Source organism: Lutra lutra, chromosome 15, assembly GCF_902655055.1.
Source record: "Lutra lutra chromosome 15, mLutLut1.2, whole genome shotgun sequence".
NCBI classification, from domain to species: domain Eukaryota; kingdom Metazoa; phylum Chordata; class Mammalia; order Carnivora; family Mustelidae; genus Lutra; species Lutra lutra.
This window is the reverse complement of record NC_062292.1, coordinates 63,149,086-63,175,486: the sequence shown is the minus strand read 5'-3', so window position 1 is coordinate 63,175,486 and position 26,401 is coordinate 63,149,086. Positions and strand designations below refer to the sequence as shown.

At 41.9% G+C, this 26,401-nt stretch overlaps 1 protein-coding gene across 3 annotated transcripts in view; it reads left to right on the top strand.

Annotated features, from left to right (window-relative positions):
• The window catches only part of DDR2 (discoidin domain receptor tyrosine kinase 2), a 148,480-nt gene that overhangs the window by 87,764 nt on the left and 34,315 nt on the right, over positions 1–26,401 (top strand). For all 3 annotated transcript variants that reach the window (XM_047704534.1, XM_047704535.1, XM_047704533.1), the window contains 2 exons: positions 1,515–1,623; positions 25,455–25,557. In XM_047704534.1, coding sequence (XP_047560490.1) covers positions 1,515–1,623; positions 25,455–25,557 — 212 coding nt within the window. The remainder of the gene's footprint in view (positions 1–1,514; positions 1,624–25,454; positions 25,558–26,401) is intronic.

The window sequence follows — 26,401 nt, the reverse complement described above, 5'->3', positions numbered from 1 at the left end:
GATGGGTCTGATGTTTTTCTCATGATTAGACAGAGGTAATGAGTTCTTAGCAGGAAGACCATGGAGGCTAAGTGCTGTTCTCATCATATCATATCATATCATATCATATCATATCAAGGAGATGTAGTATCAATATGACTTATCAAAGGTGAGATTAACCTCAATCACCTGGCTTGAGGTAGTGTTCATCAAGTTTCTCTACTGAAAAATTCACTGAAAAGGCCACTGTGTGACATTCACCCTAAGGGGTGAGGTTATTTGCTGCCTCTTTAAAAGCAGAGTGTCTGCATAAATCATTTAGAATTCTTTTGAATGGGAATTTTTTCTTTTCTCCCCCATTTGTTTATTCAATCACTTATTTATATCAACATGGACTTGTAGATATTTATCTTATTATACCTTGAGTTATAGTCCAATGGTACTTTATTTATTTTGTCACTCACATTGTTTCAGCTTTGGCCACTGGGAACTCTTTCAAGTGTTTCCTGTGTCCCTTTGGTACATCCCCATCATTTTTGGGGTATATACTTTCTCAATTTCTGTCACTAAAAGATTCTGTATGTGTTCTGACCCAGGCCTGGGATCAGCCACTTCTCCAGGGAGCTCTGGTTCCTTTTACTGGAAAATAGTATTCAAAACCAAGATGGCGGCACCAGACTTACTTGCTGCTATTGTGGTATCTGGCTTCTAGGCCCTCTAGAGACACATGTGTATATACTAACCTGTAATTATGCAATATCTTTAAACGCTCCATATGTAACTGTATGTATCTCTATTAAGCTGAACTTGAGTTCAAACTAATGTCTCAACTCTAAGCCCTTACCACACGGGTCATTTGGGGAAATTTAAAGATAGAGAATCCCAGGCACCTACCACTCCAGAGCCAGTAAGTCAGGATAAATACTTACCTTTTGAAAGGCAAACACATTAACATCACTGACTATTTTCCTTGGTTTAATATTGGAATGAGTATCAAAATTATGAAAACTTCATAAATTTAAGTTTTAGTTTATCACCATTCACAATTTGGATAAATATGTATCTTTTTTTTTTTAAAGATTTTATTTATTCAACAGAGAGAGATCACAAGTAGGCAGAGAGGCAGGCAGAGAGAGAGAGGAGGAAGCGGGCTCCCCACCAAGGAGAGAGCCTGATGTGGGGCTTGACCCAGGACCCCGGGATCACGACCTGAACTGAAGGCAGAGGCTTTAACCCTCTGAGCCACCCAGCCGCCCCTGGATAAGTATGTATCTTAGCAAAACTTTGTTACCTGCCTATAGTTTTGCTAATTTTAATTCCATGATCTAATAAGAGTTTGGAAATTCTTACATTATGTGATCATTGAATGTCCCACCTGATTCTCAGTCTATGATTTGAAGTCCCAGATACAGAAATAAAGACTCTAAGAACAACAAATATAATCATGCAAATTGTATTCATCAATGTTGGTAGTATTTATCTCACTCACTTCCTCTCCTTTTTCTTGTTTTCTCACCTTTTTTGGTGGGCTCCAGGTTCCAATTCCAACACCATCTTCTGAGCTGACCTCCGTTCCCAGGATGCCCTTGGTGCTGCTCCTGCTGCTGCCCCTCTTGAGTTCTGTGAAAGCTCAGGTTAATCCAGGTAAGACAGACATTGCTCAGCCACATGCTAGAAGACCAGCTGGACATTCAAGTCCATCATTGTTCATCTTGGGAAAGGCCCTGCCAAGGATATCCACAGGGCTTTTTTTCCCCCTCCTCTTTCTTTCATCTCTTCTCTTTTCTTTCTTTCTTTCTTTCTTTCTTTCTTTCTTTCTTTCTTTCTTTCTTTCTTTCTTTCTTTCTTTCTTCCTTTCTTCCTTTCTTCCTTTCTTCCTTTCTTCCTTCTCTCTATTTCCTTCCTTTCTTCCTTTCTCTCTTCCCCCTCCTTCCGTTCTCTCTCTTTCCTCCTTCTTTCCTTCCCTTCCCTCCCTCCCCTCCTTCCTTTTTCTCTTTCCTCCTCATTTCCTTTCCTTCCTTCCTTCCTTCCTTCCTTCCTTCCTTCCTTCCTTCCTTCCTCTCTCTCCCTCTTTCTCTCTCTTTCCCTCATCCTTTCTTCCCTCCCTCCCTCCCTTCCTTCCCTTTCCTTCCTTCCTCCATGCCTTTCTTTTCTTTTCTTTTCCTTCCTTCCTTCCTTCCTTCCTCCCTCCCTCCCTTCCTCCTTTACTCCCTTCCTTCCTTTTACTTTCAAGATGAAACATGTCCAAAGCAGAATCAGAAACTAAAGTGCTATATCTGTATAGCATCTTAACTATTGTGAAAGGGCTCCTGATATCAAGTAGAGTGGAGTGAATGGGAATTTTTAAAAAAAAGGGAAATGGGAGAAGTAGACATTTTCTTCTGCATCTTCTAGGAAATAGAAGGAGAGAACTTTTTAGGTGCCTTTTAGAACCTCTGTATGTTGGGTTTCCAGTTATTTTTCACTGGTTCAGGCCTGTGTTTTACTTGGATGTCATGTTGTGCTTTTGGGACACTGGTCTTGCAGGATCTTGGCAGTCTTTCCTACCCGATGTGGCCATACTCAAAAATAGATGTGTGAAGAGAAATCTTTTTGTTTTCCCCAATTTTTAAAAATTAGATGTCTATTTTTAACTTTACATTGATGTGTACAATTTTATCACTTGTCTATTACACAACAGTGCCTCTTAACAACCTGTGTAGTGCTGGTGATTTAGTCTGAGCTTGGTTGAACTATTGCTCTGATCTCTGGGTTCATGCACATATCCGGGAATCAGCTGGTTATTGGTTCATCTAGGATGCCCTTGGCTCTGACGACTGGGCACATTGGCAGTGCTCTCCTCCAGCAGGATCCAGGTTAAGAAACAGAACTTCACCAGACTTCAGGGGCTCTCCTCGCACTCCTTTCTAGCCACGTCTCCCCACCCTCACCCCAAGCTAATTGTTATCCTGCTTTCTAACAATATAGGTTAATTTTGTCTGTTTTTGTACTTTGTGTAAGTGGAAGCAGATGATGCCTAAATGCACTTTTGTGTCTGGCTTCTTTCATTCAGTGTGGTGTTGGTGAAGGTCTTCCGCAGGGTTGCATGGAGTTGGCAGCTGCGGTATTGGTGAAGGTCTTCCGCAGGGTTGCTTGGAGTTGGCAGCTGTTTGTTTTCATTGTATAACATTACTTTGTGTGACTATTTTATTTATCCAGTCTTCTGTGGATGGGAATTGGGATCATTTCCAGTTTGCATTCATTATGAGTAAATCTGCCATAATCATTCTCGTAAAGGTCTTTGGTTGAAGTATGTGCTCAGCCTTTTGGGGGTAGACCCCTAGAAGTGGAATTGCTGGGTTATATGTCACATGCAATATGCTTTTCTACATACTGCCAAAGAGTTTTCCAAAGGGCTTTCACCCGTTCGCCCCTCCACAGTTGGGTTGGAGAGTTCCAGTCGCTGCGTGCTATATTTGGATTTTTGAGGACATTTTATTTTGTCCTTTGCCTATAACATAAAGGTACATTGTGAACATTCTCATCCTCTTCCCATCACAAGAATTCCCTCTTCATGGGATATTCTTCATACCCGAGAAGGAAGATCAAAGATTTATTGGTTTAATAAACCTACTGTCTTACTACTTTCTTGTAATGAGCTTACTTGGTACATCTGAACTCAGATCTGAACTCGGCCTTACCATTCTTTCATTTTTCACCTCTGTGTTCCTCATGCCCTGTTGAAGTGTGGTTGCCTCCTGCTCCATGTAACAAGCCCAATGTCACCTGCCTGATTGGGTCTCCAAGGGAAGAGTCGCTATGTGTGCGCAGAATGATAGAAAGTTTTGGTGCCAGACACATTCACAGAGACCAGAATGACATGAGAGCATTTCCATGAATACACCTAAAGAGCTAGCCATCTGTCTGGAGAACACTGCTGTAGTCCTCTGGCAGGAAATGAGCTGTTTGAAGACAGCAAACAGTTATCTTTAGAGCATTTTCTCCCTATTCCTGCTTTCAACTATTTCTGTTGGCTCTTTCTACCACAGAAAAAAGAAATAAAGTTCTTGACTTGCAGAGATCTTTATAGAAACATAACATGTTTGAGTTGAAGAACTAATCCTTCTCTCTTCCATGCCTTCTATTTTATCAAGGTAAGCTGGAGACAAGCAGTGGGAAAATGTAATCCATGTTAAAGGATATGGTCACAAGGCTTGAGGTTCATGGAGTCCTAGGGCATGCATACTGATGAACATAGGGTAGGTAGGTATATAATAATACGTGTTTTTATGGATTTCTGGATGACTTTCTAGAAGTCCTTATTGGTGTCTCTTGAAAGATGTCTTCCTCATTTTATAGGTAAAGGAAATGGTGTCAAAGGGGGTGAATGATTTGTCCATGAGCACACATCTAGCTAATTGTAAAGTAGGAACCCATGACTCCCGTCTCCTAGCCCCAAGTTCATTCCACTAAAACCACCCAGCCCCATGAGGGAACCAGTAAGGAAACGACCTTTCATGGTTTCCTTTTTGTGATTGCCAGTGTGTGTTCATGGGGGTGAGAGGTTACTGGCGTTGGAGGGACCACCTGAAGTGGAATAATAGAGGAAGACTAACAGGATCATACAGGGCTCCTTCTGGGAGCCTTGGTCTCATTCACATGCCCAGCAAGCAAGGCTGGAGCTAGAAGCCCTTCAGGACTAACTCAGCTTCAAAAAGAAACTGAAGCACTAGGAAGGCACTGGCTCCCTTCTGCACAGGTTCTCCCCTTCTCCTCACCCCCTTGTCTCCCACCTTGTCTCCCACCCCTTTGGTGGGAGAGATACATGTTAAGAGAGAGATACATGTTAAGTAATGTACACACATTTCCAAATTGGAGAATCATTTTTGTTTCCTTGGGTTCTCATCATTCATGTCCCCAGAGACAAGTAAGAGGGTTTGTGGCGCCTCATCTAATGAGACTGTAGTACTAGTTTCAGGTTTCTGAAACCAGACCTGAGGTACTAGTGCTGTGCCTGTGTGTGTGTGTGTATGTGTGTGTGTGAGAGAGAGAGAGAGAAAGAGAGAGAGAGAGATTGGTTGCTTGCTTTATTCAGCTTGAGCAGGGCCCTCAGAGGGAGATAAAAAGGCTGGGAAGAGACCTCCCTGCTTGCATTTCTCTTAAGCAAGCAAGGCCTGATGCTGCCCAGATTGGCTCTTTCTTGCTTGTATGTTGGTTTGTCAAGTCTAGCTTAAGGGTGGCCTTTGATATCCTTCCTGCCAGTAAAAGGATCTTTCTCTGGGGACAACAGAGACTCATCTGCCCCTCAAATATCCTTGGTTGTGCCAAATAGGAAAAAGAGAACACAGAGTCCAAAGAAGAGTACCAACTAATATCGAGTGAGCACTTACTGTAGTCCTGGTGTCTAAGTGGGTGTCAGCAAATTTAATCTTCACAATAATTTATGGTATATAATCTTAGGTAATATTATTATTCCAGTTTTAGAAAGGAGAAACTGAGGCCCAGACACGTTAGGTAACTCATTCAAGATTACAGAGCTAGCTAGGAGGCAGAGCAAGGATATAGCCCAAGCTTACTCTTGACCTCTGTGCTCTACTGCCTCCTAGAGTGTCAGACTTCATAGAATGTTCATGCGCTACCCAACTAGGTCAGGTCTCCAGTGTCCTATTGGTTGAAATACTGAAGGTGTGAGAATGAGCTGGACATGAAGGCATTTGTGAGGCTAGGTGAAAAGAGGGAAGGAGAACATTTGAGCTTAAGGAAAGGCACAGAGCACAAATAGAAAAGTAAGAATATGGAGATGTTTGTCATCGAGTGCTCATGAGGGCAAAAGTGAGGTTAGAGTGGTACCAAAAGCAGCAACCACATAATTGTGGGATCCTCAGTATGTGACAGGTGCTTTCTGATCACAGGCTTTGTCTTTACCCTGTGATAACAAAATGCTATGCCATGTCTGTCCTCCCAGGATGCAGGTTCTTTCCACTACCCGCCCCCAACAGTTAGATTCCTTATTTTACTTTTTAATAAATTTATATCCCCTTCACCTATTTCTCCCACCCTCTACCCCATGCCTCAGGCAACCACCAATCTGTTCTCTATATCCATGAGCTTGGTTTTTGTTTGTTTTTTTGTTTATTTTTTTACATTCTGCATATAAGAGATCATAGAGTATTTGTCTCTCTCTGTCTGACTTATTTCACTTTCTGTAATGCCCTCTAGTTTTATTCATTTTGTCACGAATGGCAGAATTTCCTTCTTTCTCATGACTATGATTCTGTAGTGTGCTATATCACAATTTCTTCATCCATTCATCCACTGATAGACACTTTGGTTGTTTCCATATCTCTCATAAATAATGCCACAGTAAACACGGGGGTGCATACTCACTAGTCCAAAAAGATTTTTGAATTAGTGTTTTCATTGTCTTCAGATTGTCCAAAAGTAGAATTTCTGGGTCACATGGTACTCCTATTTTTTTTTTTTAAGATTTTATTTATTTACTTGAGAGAAAGAGTGCATGCGTGAGAAAGCAAGCAGGAGGCAGGGCAGGGTTACCTGAGGGGAGAGCAGAGGGAGAGGGAGAAGCAGGTGCCCTTCTGAGTGGGGAGCCTGACCTGGGGCTTGATCCTAGGACCCTGGGATCATGACCTGAGCTGAAGGAAGATACTTAACCAAGTGAGCACCAGGAGCTCCCATGGTAGTTCTTTTTTTGTTTGTTTGTTTGTTTTTTAAGATTTTATTTACTTATTTGAGAGAGCATGAGCACAAGCATGAGCACAAGCATGGGGAACAACAGAGGGAGAGAGAGAAATAGATTTCCCAGTGAGCAGGAAGCTGGATGCAGGGCTCAATCCCAGGACCCCAAGACCATAACCTGAGCTGAAGGCAGATGCTTAACAGACTGAACTACCCTGGTGTCCCCATAGCAGTTCTATTCTTAATTTTTTGAGGGAACTCCACATTTGGTTCCTTTGTTGTAAATTAACTGACCATGTATGTGTGGATCTATCTCTAAGCTCTTTATTCCATTGATCTATATGTCTTTTTTGATGCCAATACTGTTTTAATTACTATAGCTTTGTAATGTATCTTGCAGATGAGGAGCATAATGCCTTCAGCTTTGTTCTTCTTTCTCAAGGTTACTTTGGCTATTTAGAGCCTTTGGTGGTTCCATACAAGTTTTAGGATTATTTGTTCTATCTCTTTGAAAAACAAAGGGGATTTGGGATTTTGATAGGGATTGCATTGAATCGGTAGATTTCTTTGGGTAATATGGACATTTCAACAATATTGATTCTTTCATCCAAAAGCATGGAATATATTTCTATTTATTTGTATCTTCTTCGATTTCTTTTATTAATGTCTTGTAGTTTTCGGTATACAGGTCTTTCACCTGCTTGTTTAAATGGATTTCTAGGTATTTTATTATTTTTATGTAATTATAAAGGGATTATTTTCTTTATTTCTCTTTCTGATACTTCATTTTTAGTGTATAGAAATGCAATGGATTTTTTATGTATTGATTTTATATCCTGTAACCAGGAAGAAGATTCCTGTTGCTATCATGTTTTTTTAAAGGCTTTATTTACTTATTTGAGAGAGAGAGCATGAGGGAAGGACAGAGAGAGAAGATCTCAAGCAGACTCTGCATTGAGCATGGAGCCCAACATGGGCTTGATCTCACAACTCTGAGATCATGCATGACCTGAGCCGAAATCAAGAGTTGGATGCTTAACCAACTGAGCCACCCAGGTGCCCCTTGCTATGGTATTTCAACAAATCTGAGACCAAGATGTTCTAAGATATAGACAGGCAGTAAGCCCTCCTGAGTCCTCTGTCTAGATTGTTCCCCAGATTGGTGGCTCCTCTTGACCCTGAGGTTTCATGATAGATAGTGTGCAGAGTGAGTGCTGACACAGAGTGTTATGCTGATGTGGTTGATGAATAGACCATGGCAATGGAAATCAGGAGACCTAGAGTCTGGGTCCAGCTCTGTCATTATCTAGCTTTGTGACTTCAGGTGAAACTCTGTGTCTTACTTTGCTCACTTATAAAACGGGCAGAATTAACTCCACCCTCTACACTTCACATGGCTATTCTAGGGGGCCCAAATGAGATAAGTGAAGTTAATGCACTCTGGAAAGTTATATGCAAATATTGAGGGTTGTGATTTGTTACTTTTGGAAGAAAAAGAAAATAAAAATAAACCAAATACGATAAAACAATGGTTTCTATTTAGCAGATGATGGGGGAGGAAAGAGAAAAAGAGTTCATTAGTGACCATTATGGTCCATTGTGGTTTCCAAGAAAGACTCAAGTTACCTTTGAGAATTGGGGATTCTAACAACCCTGAATTCTGGCCATCAAACTCCAAGGGAACACAGGGCCCTGTACCCAGCTGAGCTTATCCATGGCAGTGTATTTTTCTGGGGGAGAATAGTGTGATTGTTGACTTAGCTTTTGGTCCTGGCCAGCAGGCCTCTGAAGAGCATAGATGTGGCAGGATAGGCCTCCCAGCAATTTTTGTGGTTTGGATGCGTACACAGTAAAGTAAAGTAAAAGTTAAGACATTCAAAACAGTGAGGTTGGGGCGCCTGGGTGGCTCAGTCGTTAAGTTTCTGCCTTCAGCTCAGGTCATGATCCCAGGTTCCTGGGATCCATTCCCACATCAGGCCCCTGCTCAGCAGGAAGCCTGCTTCTCCCTCTCCCTCTCCCTCTGCTTGTGTTCCTTCTCTCACTGTCTCTCTCTCTTTCTCTGTCAAATAAATAAAATCTTAAAACAAAATAAAACAAAACAACAACAACAACAAAAAAACCAATGAGGTTTTGGGGGGCTTAAGTAGGAGGTGATGAGTTGTTTAAAAATATGCAACTCCCCCCCGACCCCTGCGCTTCACAGATGTTATGACTTTGGTCTTCGTCTTATTTGGGATGGCAATGATCTCTTACGTATTCACAAGCAACACCTATCACAGTCCTTGGCTTATACAGGCAATCGACAGATACTTGAGGAGTAAGGAGAAGGCGGGAAGTAAGTCAAGGGTACCCCAGGCTTTTCTCTATTTTTCTGCAAAAAAAAAAAAAAGTCCAAATTATGCCATTTGAGACTTGATTTCACGAAGAAATGAGAAACCTGAGAAAGAGTTCATTGGAAGATCATCTCTTTGAAGGATAGGGATGTAACTAAGTACAGAGGGAGTGATCTAGAGGTAGGATGAGGGACCAAAGCTCTAGCTAAAGCTGCTAGGGTAAAGTGTCAGGGGTCCAGCCTCCTGGTATCTGAGGGCTAGGGGAGCTACAGCCTATGCAGAGAGAGAGCAGCCCTATGCCTTTCCCCAAATGCTAACAGTCTCCCTGCTTTAGCCTAGCAGCAGAGCATTTTAGTGGTTGTAAATGGAGGGAAACATGCTTCAATTTACCCAAATATGTGTAAAGTTCTTACTTTTGGCATTATGGGAGAGGAATTCAGTCTTTTGGGTGCCATAGCCTTTATTCAAGATATCAGGCCAAGCAATGAATTGTATTTTCTATGGATAAAGCCTGGTTAATGTAAGAAATGATTCTTCCTGGCATTGGAGAAGCCCTGGCTATGGGGGTAGGGCAGATCCACCTTGGGAAAGCGGTCATTTTAATTCATTGGCTTTCAGTAGGTTAGACCATTATTCAGGACTTTGTTGGGGCTTTTCTTATTGAGAAACTTGCTCACCAGTGATAGATAGCTATGCTTTTGGCATATGTACTCAGGAAGAAAAATGCTGTTAGCTAGTGGGATCCCTGGTCTTGTTCAAGGGCTCTGGGATTTTGCTCCCTGGGGACACTCTGCCTGTGCAAAGCCCAGAGCCAGCCCTCTATCCCTGCTCCAAACTGAGGACTGGCTAAATGTGGCTGCAGGAGTTACAGGGCCTCTCAGACTTGCCCTTCTCTGAAGTCCTAGTCCCCTGTGCTCATAATCTCTTTGGAAAAACAGCTGCTTTTATATTCTGCCCATTTTTAACTTTTTTAACCTCAGGCAGCAAGCAGATGCTTTCAAATAGATGCTTTATGAATTTTATCTAGGTCTTCCAGATATGCTCAGGGGGAGCACTGGTTACTTCAAGCTACTCCATCCCACCTGGAAACAGAACTAAAAAGTTTTGTTGCCATTGTGATTCATGTTAACTCATTATCTTGTGCTTTTTGCATTGGCTCCTGGGAAGCTCAGAGCCAAATTTGAGAGTCCCATCACCAGCAAAGGTCTAGATCCAAATGTAATATATTTCTGATATTAACCTTAGCTCTCTGGCTTATCTTATTGTCCCTATTCTCTTTCCCCTTAGCATACCTTTATTTGTTTGTTTGTTTGTTATCTTACACAATTTTGGAATCCAATTCCAATCTTTGTTTTAGAATGAGTCAGAGTCAAAATACCTAAAAAATATATAATATCTAACCTTTGTTATTACTGTTTTAAGCTTTACTCTACTTTAAACCATACAAAGTACTTGATATATGTTAACTCCTATTTCCTGACAGCATTCCTATAAACAAATATTATTATTACCATTAAGCTGAGAGGCTGAAAGTGAAGTAATCCTCCTAAGACCATAAAACCTCCAAATTGCTTAAGAAAGAGTGAATGTAATATTTAAAACAAATAATCCCCTCTCTTCCTCTTTCTGGATGTCATTCTTGGAGCCCAATTCTATTTCATGAAGCCCTTTGTATTCATTGTATTAAATCTCTGTAACAACTGTCTTGGTAATATTATTAATGATGAGGAGATTCGGGTTCAGAGAGGTATAGTAACTTGTCTTGGAGTCCCATGATCTGGAAGCCGTGGGCTCCAGTTTTCAGCTTCTAGACCATGCCCCGGTTTTCTTCTCAATTCCTAGCCTTCATGGCGACCCTGCTGTCCCTTCAACTCACCTCCTTGTGGGAGAGAGGGACATACTATTTCACTGTGAAGCCTTCGCTGACTTTGTGAGGCAGGATGAAGAATATTTCTTGGCGGACTCTCACTTTATTACCCTGGAGTCCCATACAGCCTGGGGACCCCTCTTCTGCAATAACTGTTTCTGGGAAGTATTTTGGGCTTCTAGGAAAGCTGCAATTTGAAAGGACTAATCCTAAGGGGAATTTCAACTTCAGCAAAAAGGGTGTTGGCAAAATAGCCCCGTGTATCTTGAGGAACCCAGATAATCTTCCTTGACTCCTAGCAGCATCCCATTGTGCAGATTTACCTGAATAGTGAACCAGTCTGCAGTAGCCTCCAGTGTGGAGCTTGTGGCTAGCAGCGACCCAAGCAACAGCTTCTTTAATGGGACCATCTTGTCCTTTCTGGAATTGGAAGAATTCCATCAAGGTAGCCAAGGGTTGAAGAAAGAGGAGCCAGGGATCAGGAGACCTGAATGTCAGTCCTCATTACACTCTCAGCAGTATATCCTTGAGTAAGTCAGTTCACTTTGGGGGAGGTTCAGAGGTTCTCATATTTAACATGGAGCCATTGGAAGGGTTGGTTCCTGAAGTTCCTTCTTGGGTTCAAAGTTTATGATTAAAGATGTTCTTTTAGACCATAGATTGCCTTGGGTCCCCTGGTTGACCCCAGTAACCCTGCTGCCAGTCAGTCTCATCTTCCTGGTGTCCAGCGAGGCCCAGGTGTCAGCTCACCATGCCCCAGGCCTCACATGTGCTGTGTATGTGTGTGTGTGTGTATGTGTGTGTGTGTGTGTGTGTGTGTGTTCCTGGAAGCGGCATATAGGACACTCATTGATGGGTAAGCCCATGGTCTGGAGCTAGCAGTGAGATGGTAAACATCACGGAACAAGCAGCCCTTTCAGGCTTTCCACCTTGGCAGCATGGTGTGAAAATAATTCTTGGGAATTTGGGGCCAGTGGCAGCTACATCTCCTCAGCCTGCCTGCCAGGAGCTACCAGTGCTCAGGACAGATCGAGCTCTGCCTGGGCATGTGGGCAGCCGGCGCTGGTAGTTTTCCACTCTGGGAAACTGGAAAGTGAATTGGCTTCTCTGGCTGGGAGATTGGCGGGTAACGGAAGCGTCAAGAACCACCAAGACAACTCAGCAGGCAAAATCAGGACACATTTCTGTGCTGCCGGATCTCTTGCTTCTCTTACTGTTCCCTGCCTTTTCATGCTCCCCTGTCTTTCATAATGTGGAGTACAGAGACAGATGAAGGGGCTCTGATAAAAAATGAAGTGGGCTTGGGGAAAGGCAAGGGGGCCTGACATTTAGGACTTGGCATTCTGTGTCTTTGCTATTGGCTGGGATCCCTTCCACAGAAGGAGTTTACCAAAAATAGGCATACTCAATAGGAAAACCACAGTGGTACTGCTGAGAAGTGCCACGTTGGTTGCCCTGGGCCAAGGCTTATCCCGGTTCCAAAGACCCACTAGGATGGGAAAGGCCATCCAAGATCAGCTTGTCTATTTTCCTATGCCTTTTCTCTGAGGCCCCTGGGGATACTGATTCACCAAGAAACTTGGCCTAATGGCTGCTTTTCTGGCTCTTATCTCTGAATTCTCTATCCTTATCCTTATATTCTTTGGTCCCAACATCTAGACCTCCAGGCCCAGTCACATTGCCTAAAGAAGGTTTGTGATACCGGTGGCTCAGAGCCTTGTTCTGGCATTGAGCTGGGGATCCTCATCAAGGCATATGGTGGGATTCCCGCCTCTTTTCCTCATCCTCTGTGCCTCTTGTCACCAATGCTTGGGATCCCTCCTAGTACAGCTTGTTGGACAGTTATCCAGTGTCCATTGACTAATATCCTTGCCAGAGCTGCTCTTCCTCTCATGCAAATGGCCACAAAGCCCTTGAAACAGCATCCCTACTGCTTGCTGTTGTTTGGAGATGGTTGTGAAATAATAATTTCTGGAGAGATGAACCAGTCACAGCAGCTGTCCTCTAGAATTCAACCCATGTGAAATTCCTTCGTTCAGCCTTGCATCCATCCACCCATCCATCCATCCATCCACCCATCCACCCATCCATCCATCCATCCATCCATCCATCCATCCATCCGCCCATCCATCCATCCATCCATCCATCCAACCATCCACCCACCCACCCACCCACCCATCCATCCACCCATCCACCCACCCATCCACCCATCCACCCATCCATCCACCCATCCACCCATCCATCTGCCCATCCATCCATCCATGCATCCATCCATCCACCCATCCATCCATCCATCCATCCATCCACCCACCCACCCATCCATTCACCCATCCATCCATCCACCCATCTCTCCATCCCTCTACCTTTTTGCTTACCTATTTATTTGCCAAATGTGTATTGAGCATCTAATGGGCACCATGTGCTGGCAGTTGCTGAGGAGGAAAAGAAAGAGTCTGACCTGGTTACTATTCTCAAAATTGCTTACAGCTTCAATAAGGAGGTAAACAGGCACTAGGGAACTAGAAAATATCTGGTGAGGATTACCTCAAAGAACACGCTGACCGTCTCTGTTAAACCCTTGTCATATTTTAGCGTTTTTCCACAGTTCTGTCATACTGTCTGAAATAGTACCAACTGATAAAAGCTGTGGGCAAATGGACAATTTGACAATAAGCCGGAACTTACTTTTTCAGTAAATTCGTGAACATTAAATAAATTTACACTAAATGCATACATTCACTAAATTAATACGTGAACGAAAAGATGGGTTGCCATAGATACGTAATGACCCCAAATAACAAGGAAGTCTTATATGTCTACTGGCTGGTTAAAGATCACTGGTCAAGGCTACCCTTGTCTGATCTCCCAGGTCTCTGTTTTTAAGCCCCATAATTATGAACAGCAGAAAACTCCTCCTTTATTGCTTTTTTTTAAGCAGATATTTACCGAGCCCTCAGCTAATGCCAGACACCCTACTAGAAATTAGGGAAACGAGAGAGAGAAAGAAAGACAGCCTCCCTGGCCATATGCCACTTAACTGTTTGGTGGAGAGAACCAAACTAACCAAATAACTATTTGTATTACAAGTGTGAGGAACACTAAGAAGGGAACCAGTGCATTATAAGAGTATTTACTTTCCCCAAGGGCTCAGAGGAATTCCCTGAGAGCTTGAGGATGAGAGGGAGTCAACAGGTAAGGGAGGGGAGGGGAAGAACATTCCAGATAAAGGAAACGGGACACACAGAGAGACCTTGAGGTCGGAAGGTACTTCGTGCATTTATGAAGTAGGGATGAGACCAGTGTGCTGGGATCTAGAGAGTGGAGATGTGGGGAGAGCCCAGCATGAGGCTGGGGAGGTAGGCAGAGGACCTGCAGACCTCATGGGCCACACAGTCCCAGGAAGTCCCAAAGGCTGTTAGAAGGTTCTTGTCAGAATAAGGTTTTAGGAAGCTCTCATGGGCTGCCATGTGGACAAGAGCTGGCGGAGGAACCGGGAAGAAGAGCTAGATGGCATGAGAGAGGTTCAGCTGTGAGGAGACAAACAGCTGGACTCCCGAAATTTGAAGGAAGTAGGAGTTGTGGGATTTGCTAATAGACCTGACGGCAGACTCCCAAGGGACAGGTTTACTTCTCACTCCTCGGCTACCTCCTCACAGGAATAAACGTGCTGTCTGTCCTTCCTGTCCTGGTCCCCAGGTGTGCGGGGTCTCGGGGAGACCTGCCAGTTTTTGTCCTGGCGTTGCCACTGCTGTCTACCTGTGCTTGGGTGAGGGAAGGCCTGGAGGGAATGAGAAATAGGGGCACACCGACAGAGTTAGAATTGTGGTTGTTTTTTTTTTTTTTTTTCATGTGGAGAACTAAAGTCTCCTTTTGTACCCCAGTCCTTCCAGCTTTGAAACTGGGGCTGTGTCAGAGTCCCTGGAGGGCTGGTGACCGTGCAGTTGTTTGGGCTCCCCCTCAGGGTGATTCTGTTAGGCTGGGGTGGGGAATGAGGCTTTGCATTTGTAGCAAATTCCCAGGTTGGGGTGGGGCTGCTGGTCCCTGAGTAACTTGGAGGATAGGCCCGAACACAGTCATAGATAAAGGAGCAAAGAGCCTTGGGACAGGGGTGGGGGGAGGAGGGGGAGGGCGGGGGAAGTGGTGCACCTCTGACATCAAACAGAGTATCCTAGGTGGGATCTCTCTCCCTCTTTCTCTTCCTTTCTTTGTTAACTATGGAAAGTACCTACATAGTTACAACACAAAATAGACAGGATTCCTGCGCCCAGGAAGCATCCACACGTTTCGTAACAACGGCTCAGCTGTGAGCAGCTCTGTTAAAACTCCCTGGTTGCTGTTCCCAGGATAAGCAGTACTTGGTGGAGAAGTTATTTGCAACAATATCATGACTCACCCCATGCGACCCTCTTTCCCCATTTCTGGTTTACTTTAGATGTTCCGAGAAACAGAAGTTCTCACTACACTTGTGGCCCAGGGACTGGAGATGCATGAGAGTCAGGAATGAGAGCCCAGTGGGACTGTGAATGTGGATGTCTCTGGACTTTGGAGTGACCCCAGAGTGTCACCATGTGTCCAGGCTGGAAGGGACTTGGGAGTAGTGATTCCTTAGCCTGAACACACAGCAGGATCACCTGGGAAGTTTTGTAGATCTGCAGGTTCCTGGGCAGTTTCAGATGTCCTGAAGTCTCTAAGATGGGGCTCTTACCGGATGTTCTACAACCTTCCCAAACAAGTCTAGAGCGAGCGGTTGGTCCATGGACCGGCTTTTGGGAACCCCTGCCTTGGAGAACATCTGATGCAGCCCTTGCTTTTCACATGAAAAAACTGAGGCCCAGAAAAGATGTGAACTTTGCTCAGATGCTGGAGTGGATTTGAAATCTCTTTATTTTCAGAGGTTGTATAGCCAAGAGGGCAGTCTTTAGAGTCAGATTCTAAAAGTGACTTAGTATCTACTCAATGAATGGCCTTGGGCAGGTTTTTTAAAAGATTTATTTATTTATTTTGAGAGCGAGAGCGAGAGCGAGAGAGAGAGAGAGAGAGAGAGCATGAGCAGGAGGAGCAAGGAAGAGGGAGAGAGAATTCCAAGCAGACTCTATGCTCAGCACAGAGCCCTACGTGGGGCTTGATCTCATGACCCTGAGAACACGACCTGAGCTGAAACTAAAAGTTGGTCTCTTAACCAACTGTGCCACGCAGGCACCCCCTTGGGCCATTGTTTAAACTCTTACTGATAGATGGGTGATTGGTGAGAAACATGAAGTAATAAGTGAGAAAATTCCACATTGTCTGACACTTGACAGATGCTTTTATTTTATCTTATTTTATTTAAATTCAGTTAATTAACATATAAGGTATTATTGGTTTCAGAGGTAGAGGCCAGTGATTCATCAGTCTTCTATAACACCCAGTGCTCATTACATTGTGTGTCCTCCTTGATACCCATCCCCCAGTTACCCCCTCCCCCCATCCCCCACGAATGCTTTTAAGTGGATGCTATTATTACTGTACTTCATCAAATGTAAGACACTCCTGACTGTACCATGTCTCACTATTTTGTGTAACTCTAAGAAAAAAAAACCCAGACAGTTGAGCTCTGATTCACCATTTGCTTGTAAGATGCATTCCAATTTCAGATATGTTAACATGTGAAAAATAATAGGAAATGCAGTCTTTTACTTCTCTTTCCTCAACCTGCACAGATTATTCCCATCACTAAATTAAATACTTTGATGCCGGAAAGAGAAGCATACTTAGTGTGTTTGAGGAATAGCAAGGAAGCTAGAGTGGCTGGATGGCCGTAGTGAGTGTGCTGGACGGGGGTCCAGGACAGCTGAAGACCAACTCTGCAGGTTTCTGGAGACCACACATGGCATTTTGAATATCAGTTCAGGGTGATGAGCTGAAGACTTACATGGTCTGACTTACATTTTCACAGATACATTAGGCAAGGTGGACAAAAGGAAGTCTGGCGGTGGGGGGCCGGTGGGGGGAGATTATTGTTCTATTCCTGGTGATAGGAGATAGTGGATTGACCTAGAATGGTAGCAGTGTTAACTGGGAAGTAAATGGGCTATGGGAACTTTTTAGGGTGGCTAACAGGATTTCTCATCAGCTGATGGGGTGGATATGGAGTATGAAAAAAGTCAAGGGTGGCCTCAAGATTTTTGGCTCAAGTAATTGGCAGAATGGAGTTGTTTGAAATGGAATAGTCTGTGGGGGGTAAGGTTTGCAGGGAGACATATTTTCCTCAATTTTATCCTTACTCCTAATCCATATCTATCTCTTTTTTCAATCAATATTATGAGCACCTTTTGTCTCCCCAGATGTGCACTGAGAAATAAAATTGAAGAAGATATCAGCCCCCTGTTCCCCCTTTTTCCCTCCAAGAAGTTTGGCATCTGTGGGGGAGATCAGACTTTCACACAAATAATTATATGACAAAATACTATGTACCTAAGGCTACAAAACAGATAAAAAATGTTGGAGGGGCGCCTGGGTGGCTCAGTGGGTTAAGCCGCTGCCTTCGGCTCAGGTCATGATCCCAGGTCCTGGGTTCGAGCCCCACATCGGGCTTTCTGCTCAGCAGGGAGCCTGCTTCCTCCTCTCTCTCTGCCTGCCTCTCTGCTTACTTGTGATTTCTTTCTGTCAAATAAATAAATAAAATCTTTAAAAAAAAATGTTGGAAATGGGAGGAAGGAGAATTTAACCAAAATTGGTACTATTCTTTCCCAAAACCATTTGGTTTAGTTTTGCCCAAGTTTGTTTCAGGGCAATGGGACAGTCTGGATAATAATTTAAGCTAGTCTGTCCGTCCCGGGTGTGTGACCTCTGTGCTGATCTTAAACAACCAAGAAGACTTTTTCTTGTTTTCCTGCCCCTTTTCCATGACACATCCGCCTTCTAAGAGTCACTGGGCTCACTGTCTTCCCCCCTCAGGCCTCTGCTCAAAGTCACCTCATCTGAGAGGCCTTCCTTATTTCTTTATAGGAAAGAGCACTTATTTCCTTCCCACACTTGTTTTTCTTCACAGCCCTTAACATCTTCTCTCATCTTAGATTTGCCTGTTGTCTGTTTCCCTACACTAGAATGCAAACCCTGACACAAGGCACTTGTTTTGTTTATGGCTATATTCCCATAGCGGTCCAAAAAAGTCACTGAAGGAGTGAATGAGCGAGTGAGTGAATGAATGAAAATAGGAACTCAAGGACTGCATGGACTCGAAAAGCAATAAGCAAACATGCAGAATGTCATGCTGGGGATGGAGATGGGACTGGATTCATGAACAAAGCTTTGGTTTCAGAAAGGAGGGAAGGCGCCAGAGACAAACTCTCTTACTAATCTGCAAGACTCTGCCTCGGCTTGACATGTTGGGAGAAACAGCCTGCATCGCGTTGCAGCTGTGGTTAAAGCAGAGCGGGAGATGAACCATGAGAGACTATGGACTCTGAAAAACAATCTGAGGGTTTTGAAGGGGCGGGGGGTGGGAGGTTGGATGAGCCTGGTGGTGGGTATTATGGAGGGCATGTATTGCATGGAGCACTGGGTGTGGTGCATAAACAATGAATTCTGGTACACTGAAAAGAAATTTAAAAAATAAAAATTAAAAAAAAAAGCAGAGGGGGACTGTCTAGTACTTTGGGACTCATTTTGGATTTGGACTGCTTAATAGCTGTGGGACTTTAACTGGTTTGTTTCCTCGTGTATAATCTGAGAATAATAACACAGACCCTGTCTACCATGTAGGGTTATTGTAGGGGTCAATAGGTAGAAATAATGGGACACCGCTTTGAAAACTGTGAATAGCTGTATTATAGGAGTCAAGATAGCAATTGGGGACACCAGGACATGAATGATAGCCAAAGGAGCAGGGGTTGCCTGCCTTGGCTAGCCAGGCTCCCTCCCCAGAAGGTCCTTGAGGGAAATATACACATAGAAAACAATAACAAAGGGAAAGCAAAGGTCTAGTTTATTAGTAGCTGGCTTGTGTCCCAAATGCCAATGTGAGTGTTCTGGCAAACTGGACTGGATCACATGGCGTGTGGGATAAAGGTGTCCAGAAGCTTCTCCTTGCCATTAAGTCACTGATACTGAGCGGCACTAAACACCAGGGTTAAAACACTTAGCATAGGCCTTGAGTCAGGGTATGGCCTTCACCGCATGGAGGGGCGGACCACAAGAGAGGGCACACCCTGTGAGTGATTTCTGAAATGTTCATTGACCTCACTCACTGGTAATTTTGGCCTCACTGGTGTCCTGTATCAATATTTCCTCATCCTTACTCCTCCCTTCAATTTCACATTCCAGAGGGTTTAGAATTTGAGAATTTGATGCTTCATTCCTGAACAGCCCAGAATTACACTTGAGATTCAGGCATAATTATTATTTGTAGAACCTGTCACCTCAGATGGAGAAATTATACATCTGACCAGAATAGACAAAATGATACTAGATCCCACGTTCCTCCCTTGACTCAAATTTGACTTGGAAAATGCAGTGGACAGGAACCCTAGAGGTGTTTCCAGTGGGTAGATGGTCATGACTCTTGCCAAAGCAGCTGTATATAGTTTTGCTTCATCATACTGTTTCTGAGAGTATCAAATGACATCACGGATGTTGTACATTGTCAAATGCTCTTTCTGCATCTGTTGAAATGATCAGATGGTTTTTATCCTTTCTCTTATTGATGCAATATAGCATGTTGATTGTTTTGTGGATATTGAACCACGCTTGCATCCTGGGAATAAATCCCATATGATTGTAGTGTGTGATTTTTAAAAGTATATTGTTGGATTACATTTGCTAATATTTTGTAGGGGATTTTGCATCTATGTTCATGAGAGAGTATATTCATGAGAAATATTGGTCTGTAGTTCTCTTTTTTTGTGTGTCCTTATCCAGTTTTGGTGTCAGGATGATTCCTTCCTCTTGTGTTTTTTGAAATAGTTTAAGGAGAATAAGTATTAACTCTTCTTTAAGAGTTATAATATAAAAGCTATAATACTTATTACTATAAACTCTTCTACGGATTCGACTTCATTGCTGGTAATTGGTCTGTTCAAATTTTCTATTTCTTCCTGCTTTAGTTTTGGTAGTTTACCTCTTTCTAGGAATTTATCCATTTCTTCTAAGTTGCTCTATTTTTTTTTCTAAGTTGTTCAATTTTTTTGGCATATGGGTTTTTATAATCTGTTACACGTGTTTGTATTGAGGAAGTTCCTTTCTTTTTTTTTTTTTTAAAGAGCAAGCAAGGCAAAAGACAACAGGGGAGTCGGGTCAGAGGGAGAGAGAGAGAGACACTCTTTTTAAAAAAATTTTTTTTATTTCTTTGATAGAAAGAGAGATCACAAGTAAGCAAAAGGAAGGCAGAGAAAGAAGGGGACACAGGCTCCCCGCTGAGCAATGTGGGGCTCAATTCCAGGACCCTGAGATCATGACCTGAGCCGAAGGCAGTGGCTTAGCCCACTGAGCCACCCAGGCACCCCGAGAGAGAGAGACTTAAGAAAACTCCATACTTAGCATGGAGCCTGACTCGGGGCTGGGTCTCATGACCCTGAGCTCATGACCTGAGCCAAAATCAAGACTGAGATGCTTAACGACTGAGCCATCCAGGTACCCTGAGGAAGTTCCTTTCTATTTCTAGTTTGCTGAGAATGTTTATAAGGAAAGGATGTTTGATTTTATCAAATGCTTTTTCTGTATCTATTGAAGTGATGCTACAGTTTCACTTTTTAGGTTTGTGATGAATTTCACTGAATGATTTGTGAATGTCAAACCAACCTTGCATTCCTAGAATAAACTCCACTTCATCATGATGTATTATCCTTTCTATATATTTTTGATTTAATTTACTAAAAGTTTGTTTAGAGTTTTTGCATCTATGTTGATGACGGTTATTAATCTATATAGTTTTCTTATAATGTTTCTGTTTGGTTTTTATATTAGAGTAATGCTGATTTCATAGAATGAATGAGGAAATATCCTCTCTGATTTTCTGGAAGAGTTTGTTAGTGCTTGCTATTTTTTTCTTTCTGAAATATTCGATAGAATTCAACAGTAAAGTCATCTTGTCCTGGAGGTTTTTTTGTAGGAAGGTTATTGACCATATATTTAATTTTTTTAGAACATACAGGGATATTCCGGTTATCTATTTCCTTATAAGTGAGCTTTGGTAGTTTGTATTTTCTTTTTTTTTTTTTTAAGATTTTATTTATTTATTTGACAGAGATCACAAGTAGGCAGAGAGGCAGGCAGAGAGAGAGGAAGGGAAGCAGGCTCCCTGCTGAGCAGAGAGACCGACCCGGGGCTTGATCTCAGGACCCTGGGATCATGACCTGAGCCGAAGGCAGAGGCCTTAACCCACTGAGCCACCCAGGGGCCCTGGTAGTTTGGATTTTCAAGAAATTTGACTATTTTATCTAAGTTGTTGAAATTGTTGGCATAAAACTGCTTAGAGTTTTAACTGTATATTTTTAACATCTGTAGTATCTGTTCCTTGGTAACTTCTTACATTCTGGATATTTGTAGTGTATTCTTTTTTCTTTCCCAATCAGTCTGGCTTGAGATTCTTTTTTGCTTTTTCTTTTTAAATCTTGTCAAAGAACCAACTTTTGGTTTTAAGGAATTTTCCTGTTTTCTATTTCATTGATTTGTACTAATATATCTATTATTTTCTTTTTGTAATTACTTTGTTTTTTTTTTTTTTTTGTTCTACTTTTTCTAGTTTTTAAAGGTGAAAACTGAGGTCATAGTTTCAAGATCTTTCTTCCTTTCTAATATAGGCTTTTACTATGGTAATTTTCCCCATAAGTACTTCTCAAGTGGTATCCACAAATTTTGTTATGTTATATTTTCTTTATCTTATAGTACAGAATACTTTCTAGTTTCCCTTTTGGTTTCTCATTTGACCCATGGCATATTCAGAAGAGTTTTATTTAGTTTGCAAAATTTGGGGATTTTCCAGATACCTTTCCATTATTTATTTTTCTAAATAGTAATTACTTTGTGACAGAGAACATACTTTGTATGACTTGAATATTTAAATTTATTGCAGCTTGTTTTATGATTCAGAATATGGTCTATCTTGGTAAATGTCGCATATGAACTTTAAAAGAATGTATACTCTGTTGTTGGGTAGAGTTCTATAAATGCCAGTTATATAAAACTAGTGGATAATGTTGTTCCAATATTCAATATCCTTACTGACTTTTCTTTCACTTATTTTCCAATTATTGAGATGTAAGTATTGAAATCTCCATATATAATTGTGGTTTTGTTCAATTTTCCCTGAAGTCTTTTTTTTTTTTTTCTTGCTTCATTTGTTGTGAAGTTCTGTTACGTGCATATTTAGGACTGTCATGTGCTCTTGATGAACTAACACCATTATCATTGTGAAATACCATCTTTATTTTTTCTCTTAAAATCTGCTATGTCTGGTATTAATATAACCACTCAAGCTTTTTTTTTTAAATAAAATTTTTATGGTATATCTTTTTCATCCTTTTACTTGTAACTTGTCTGTGGTTTTCTGCTTTCTTTTCAATGAATTGTATTTTTTTATTCCATTTTATCTCTTGTTGACTTATTAGCTATAAATTTTTTGAAAACATTATTTTAGGAGCACCTGGGTGGCTCACTTGGTTAAGCATCTGCATTTGGCTCAGGCCATAATCTGGGGATCCTGGGATTGAGTCCCACATCAGGCTTCATGCTCAGCAGGGAGCCTGCTTCTCTTTTTCCCTCTGCCTGCTGCTCTCCCTGCTTATGCACTTTCCCTCACTCGGTCAAATAAATAAAAATCTTAAAAAAAAAAAAAAAAGAAAATGTTATTTTATGCTTGCTTTAGGATTTGTCATATACATCTTTAATTAAATAAAGTCTATCTTTAAGTGATATTATATCCCTTCATATAGTATAAAAATCTTCCAACAGGATAACTTCCATTTTTCCCTTTTCAGCCCTATGCTATGTTTTCATGCATTTTATTTTTTTATATATTGTAAACCCCACAGTATATTGTTACTGTTTCTGTTTAAATAGTCAATTACCACTTAAAGAGATGTAAATAACACGAAAACCCATCTTATATGTTTACTATATAATTACTGTTTCCAGTGGGACATTTGCTGTCATTTTTATTTTTGGTCCTCTTTTAATAATGTGTTCTTTTACTCTGGCTGCTTAAAAACTTTTTTCCTTATCACCTGTTTTAAGCAGTTGGATTATGATGTACTCTAGTGTAATTTTCTTCATGTTTCTCATGCTTCAGGTCATTGAGCATCTTGGGTTTACACTTTCATCAAATTTGAAAAAAATTTCCACTATGTTTTATTCAAATACTTTGTTTTCCTCTCTCCTCTTCTTTAAGGGGTCCATTTACATGTGTATGAGGATATTTGAAATTGTTCCAGAAGTTACTAATGTTCTGTTTTTTTGTTGCTTGAATGATTATTTGATTGATTTCTGTCATTGTTTCATTTTGGATAATTTCTATTTCTGTCTTTAAGTTCACCAATCTTTTCTTTAATGTGTGATCTTCCTTTCATGTTATCCAGTGTCTTTTCTCACACAGTCAAGTTTCTTCTCTAGAAATTTGGTTTATATCCTTTCTATATCACCTATAGCTTTCCTTATATTTTTATTTTTTGTTGTTATTATTTTTATTCAAGTATAATTAACATACAATATTATATTAGTTTTAGGTGTGCAATATAATGATCAAATAGTTTGACATTTCTCAGTTCTCAAGATTAACTGTACTCTTGATCCTCTTTATCTGTTTCACCCATCTTCACCATGTGCCTTCCCTCTGGCAACCACCACTTTGTTCTCTGTATTTAAGAGACTGGGGTTTTTTGTTTCTTTCTCTCTTTCTCTCTTTTTGTTGTTTGTTCATTTGTTTTGTTTCTTAAACTCCACATGTGAGTGAAATCATATGGTATTTGCCTTTTCCCTGACTTATTTCACTTAGCACTATACACTGTAGGTCCATCCATGTTGCTGCAAGTGGCAAAAGATCTTATTCTTTCATGACTGACCAATATTCCGTGTGTGTGTGTGTGTGTGTGTGTGTGTGTGTGTGTACCACTTCTTCCTTATCCATTCATCTGTCGTTGGGCACTTTGGCTGCTTTCATATATTGTCTATTATAAGTAATGCTGCAGGGGCGCCTGGGTGGCTCAGTGGGTTGGGCCGCTGCCTTCGGCTCAGGTCATGATCTCGGGGTCCTGGGATCGAGTCCCGCATCGGGCTCACTGCTCAGCGGGGAGCCTGCTTCCCTCTCTCTCTCTCTCTCTCTCTCTGCCTCTCCGTCTACTTGTGATCTCTCTGTCAAATAAATAAATAAAATCTTTAAAAAAAAATAAGTAATGCTGCAATAAACATACGTATGCATATATCTCTTCAAATTAGCATTTGTGTATTCTTTCGGTAAATACCCAGTAGTGGATCATATGGTAATTCTTTTTTAAATTTTTTGAGGAACCTCCAAACTGTTTCCCACAGTGGCTGACCTTGTATTTTTGGACATGTACAATATAGTTATAACTGTTTGAATAGTCTTCTTCTTAAATTCTAACTTCTATATAAGTTCTGAATCAGTTTCAGTTGATTGATTTTTTCTCATTAAAAGTTCTATTTTTCTGCTTCTTTACATGCCTGCTATTTTAAAATTGCATCGTACATATTTACACTAAAAATGATTCATTATTTATCTGAAATTTAAGTTTAGCTAGGAATCCTGTATTTCCCTGGCAGCCCTAGATCCCTGTGGCCTCTCCAGACTCTTCTCTTTGTCTCCTTGATTTGGGGAATCCTGTAGACTGTGCCTGAGTTCTCACTCACTGTGCTGCAACCTGACTCTGTCACAGCAGTAAGCTGGTGCCATGTAGGACTCATCTTCTTTGTCCCTGGTCTCTCAGGGATGTCGTTGTATTGAAGCCCAGTCTTTTGTATACTTTGTCCATTTTTTTGGTTGTTTCACCCAGGAGAGTAAGTCTGGTTCCTGTTACTCTGTCTTGGCTGAAGGTAGAAGTCTCTCTCCAGAGGTTATTATTTTTAGCCAGAGGCCAAAACATGGTGCTGATGAGGGCCAAAGCTGTGTGTTCAGTCCCTTCATAGGAGAGTTTGTTGGCTTCGCACCATAATTTTGTGCAATCAGCTACCTAGAAAAAAGAATGTTTTGGATCACAAGTGGTACCTGGTGACTGTGAAGATAATTCAGCACAGTTGGGAAACTGGTTAGAAGGGCACATCTTCTAATAGGGAAATGGGGGGGGGGCATGGGCTTATTACCAAATAAAAGGATAAATCAGCACACTGAATTATGTTACATTACTTATCAGATTTTGGACCAAAAGATAGGTGTGGCTGAAGGTCAGTGCTCAAGGGATTGGATGCTAATAAGTTTGGAGGCAGGGTCAGGAAGAAAAGGCTGAGAGAGTCAGGGTAATCAAAGTGGGGTCATAGAAAGGCTTTGAAAAATTTAAGCCCCCTCTTTCCCTGTCCAGTAATCAATTACGTTATTCCTAAAAGGGGCAGGGGATCTTCAGAAATAAGAAGAAAAATATTTCCTCTCTTTTTTTCTTTGGTTTCGCTTGGTCTAGCCATATGCCGCTATCCTCTGGGCATGTCAGGAGGCCACATTCCAGATGAGGACATCACAGCTTCCAGTCAGTGGTCAGAATCCACAGCTGCCAAATATGGAAGGTGAGGATGGATACCCCAAGAAAGCCTAAATCCTGAGTTGGGTACATTTTCTGACTCAAGGGACTGGGGAAGGAGGGTGGTATTTAATGGGACCTGGGAGGTGTGAGGGAAGGACATCAAGTGGGCCTGTCCTGTTCTGTATGTTTTCAGAAAGAGAATTCAGGGCTGGGCACCATGTGCTGGTCTGGCAACCCCATCCCAGTCACAGGGCCTTGCACGACACTACCCACAACAGATGGGTTCATTGATACGCAGTGGATTTGCTTTACCCACCTTCTCACTGTGAGCAACTGCAGGAAGCTGGTGACAGTGGTAGGTAGGGGAAGATGCAGATGAGATAGGACACTGGGAGCTAGGAGACTCAGTCCTCCTCTCAGTGGGTGTCTGTGAAACATCACTCACAGTGCAAAACATCAAGGCTTTCAGCATATGATGAGGCCTCCAATTAATTCTTCCCTTCTCTTAAGGATACCTCATAGAAGGGCCATCCTCATCCATAAAGAGTATGGTGGATTCCTAGTGGCCTAATAGCAGGGGTCCTCTAAAGCAATGAACTCCCTTGTCAAAAACTAGTCTGCTTGTTAGGGCATAATCCTCCTCCTCCTGGAATCTCATTCTTTTGGTGTAAAGTGTTGATTTCTGTTAAAATGGAATCACCCATAAGAAAAGCAACCTCAATAAACCTTCCCCATAATTTCTTAGTATGTGAAAGATGAGAATGATGGTTGGTGGGGTTGGAAGAAAACAGTGATGAGTAGGTGACATCTGTGAGAAAAGGGACATTTTAGGGAAGAGGAAAAGTGGTAAGAGGCTCCCAAAATAAACCTTATACTGATTTCACAAT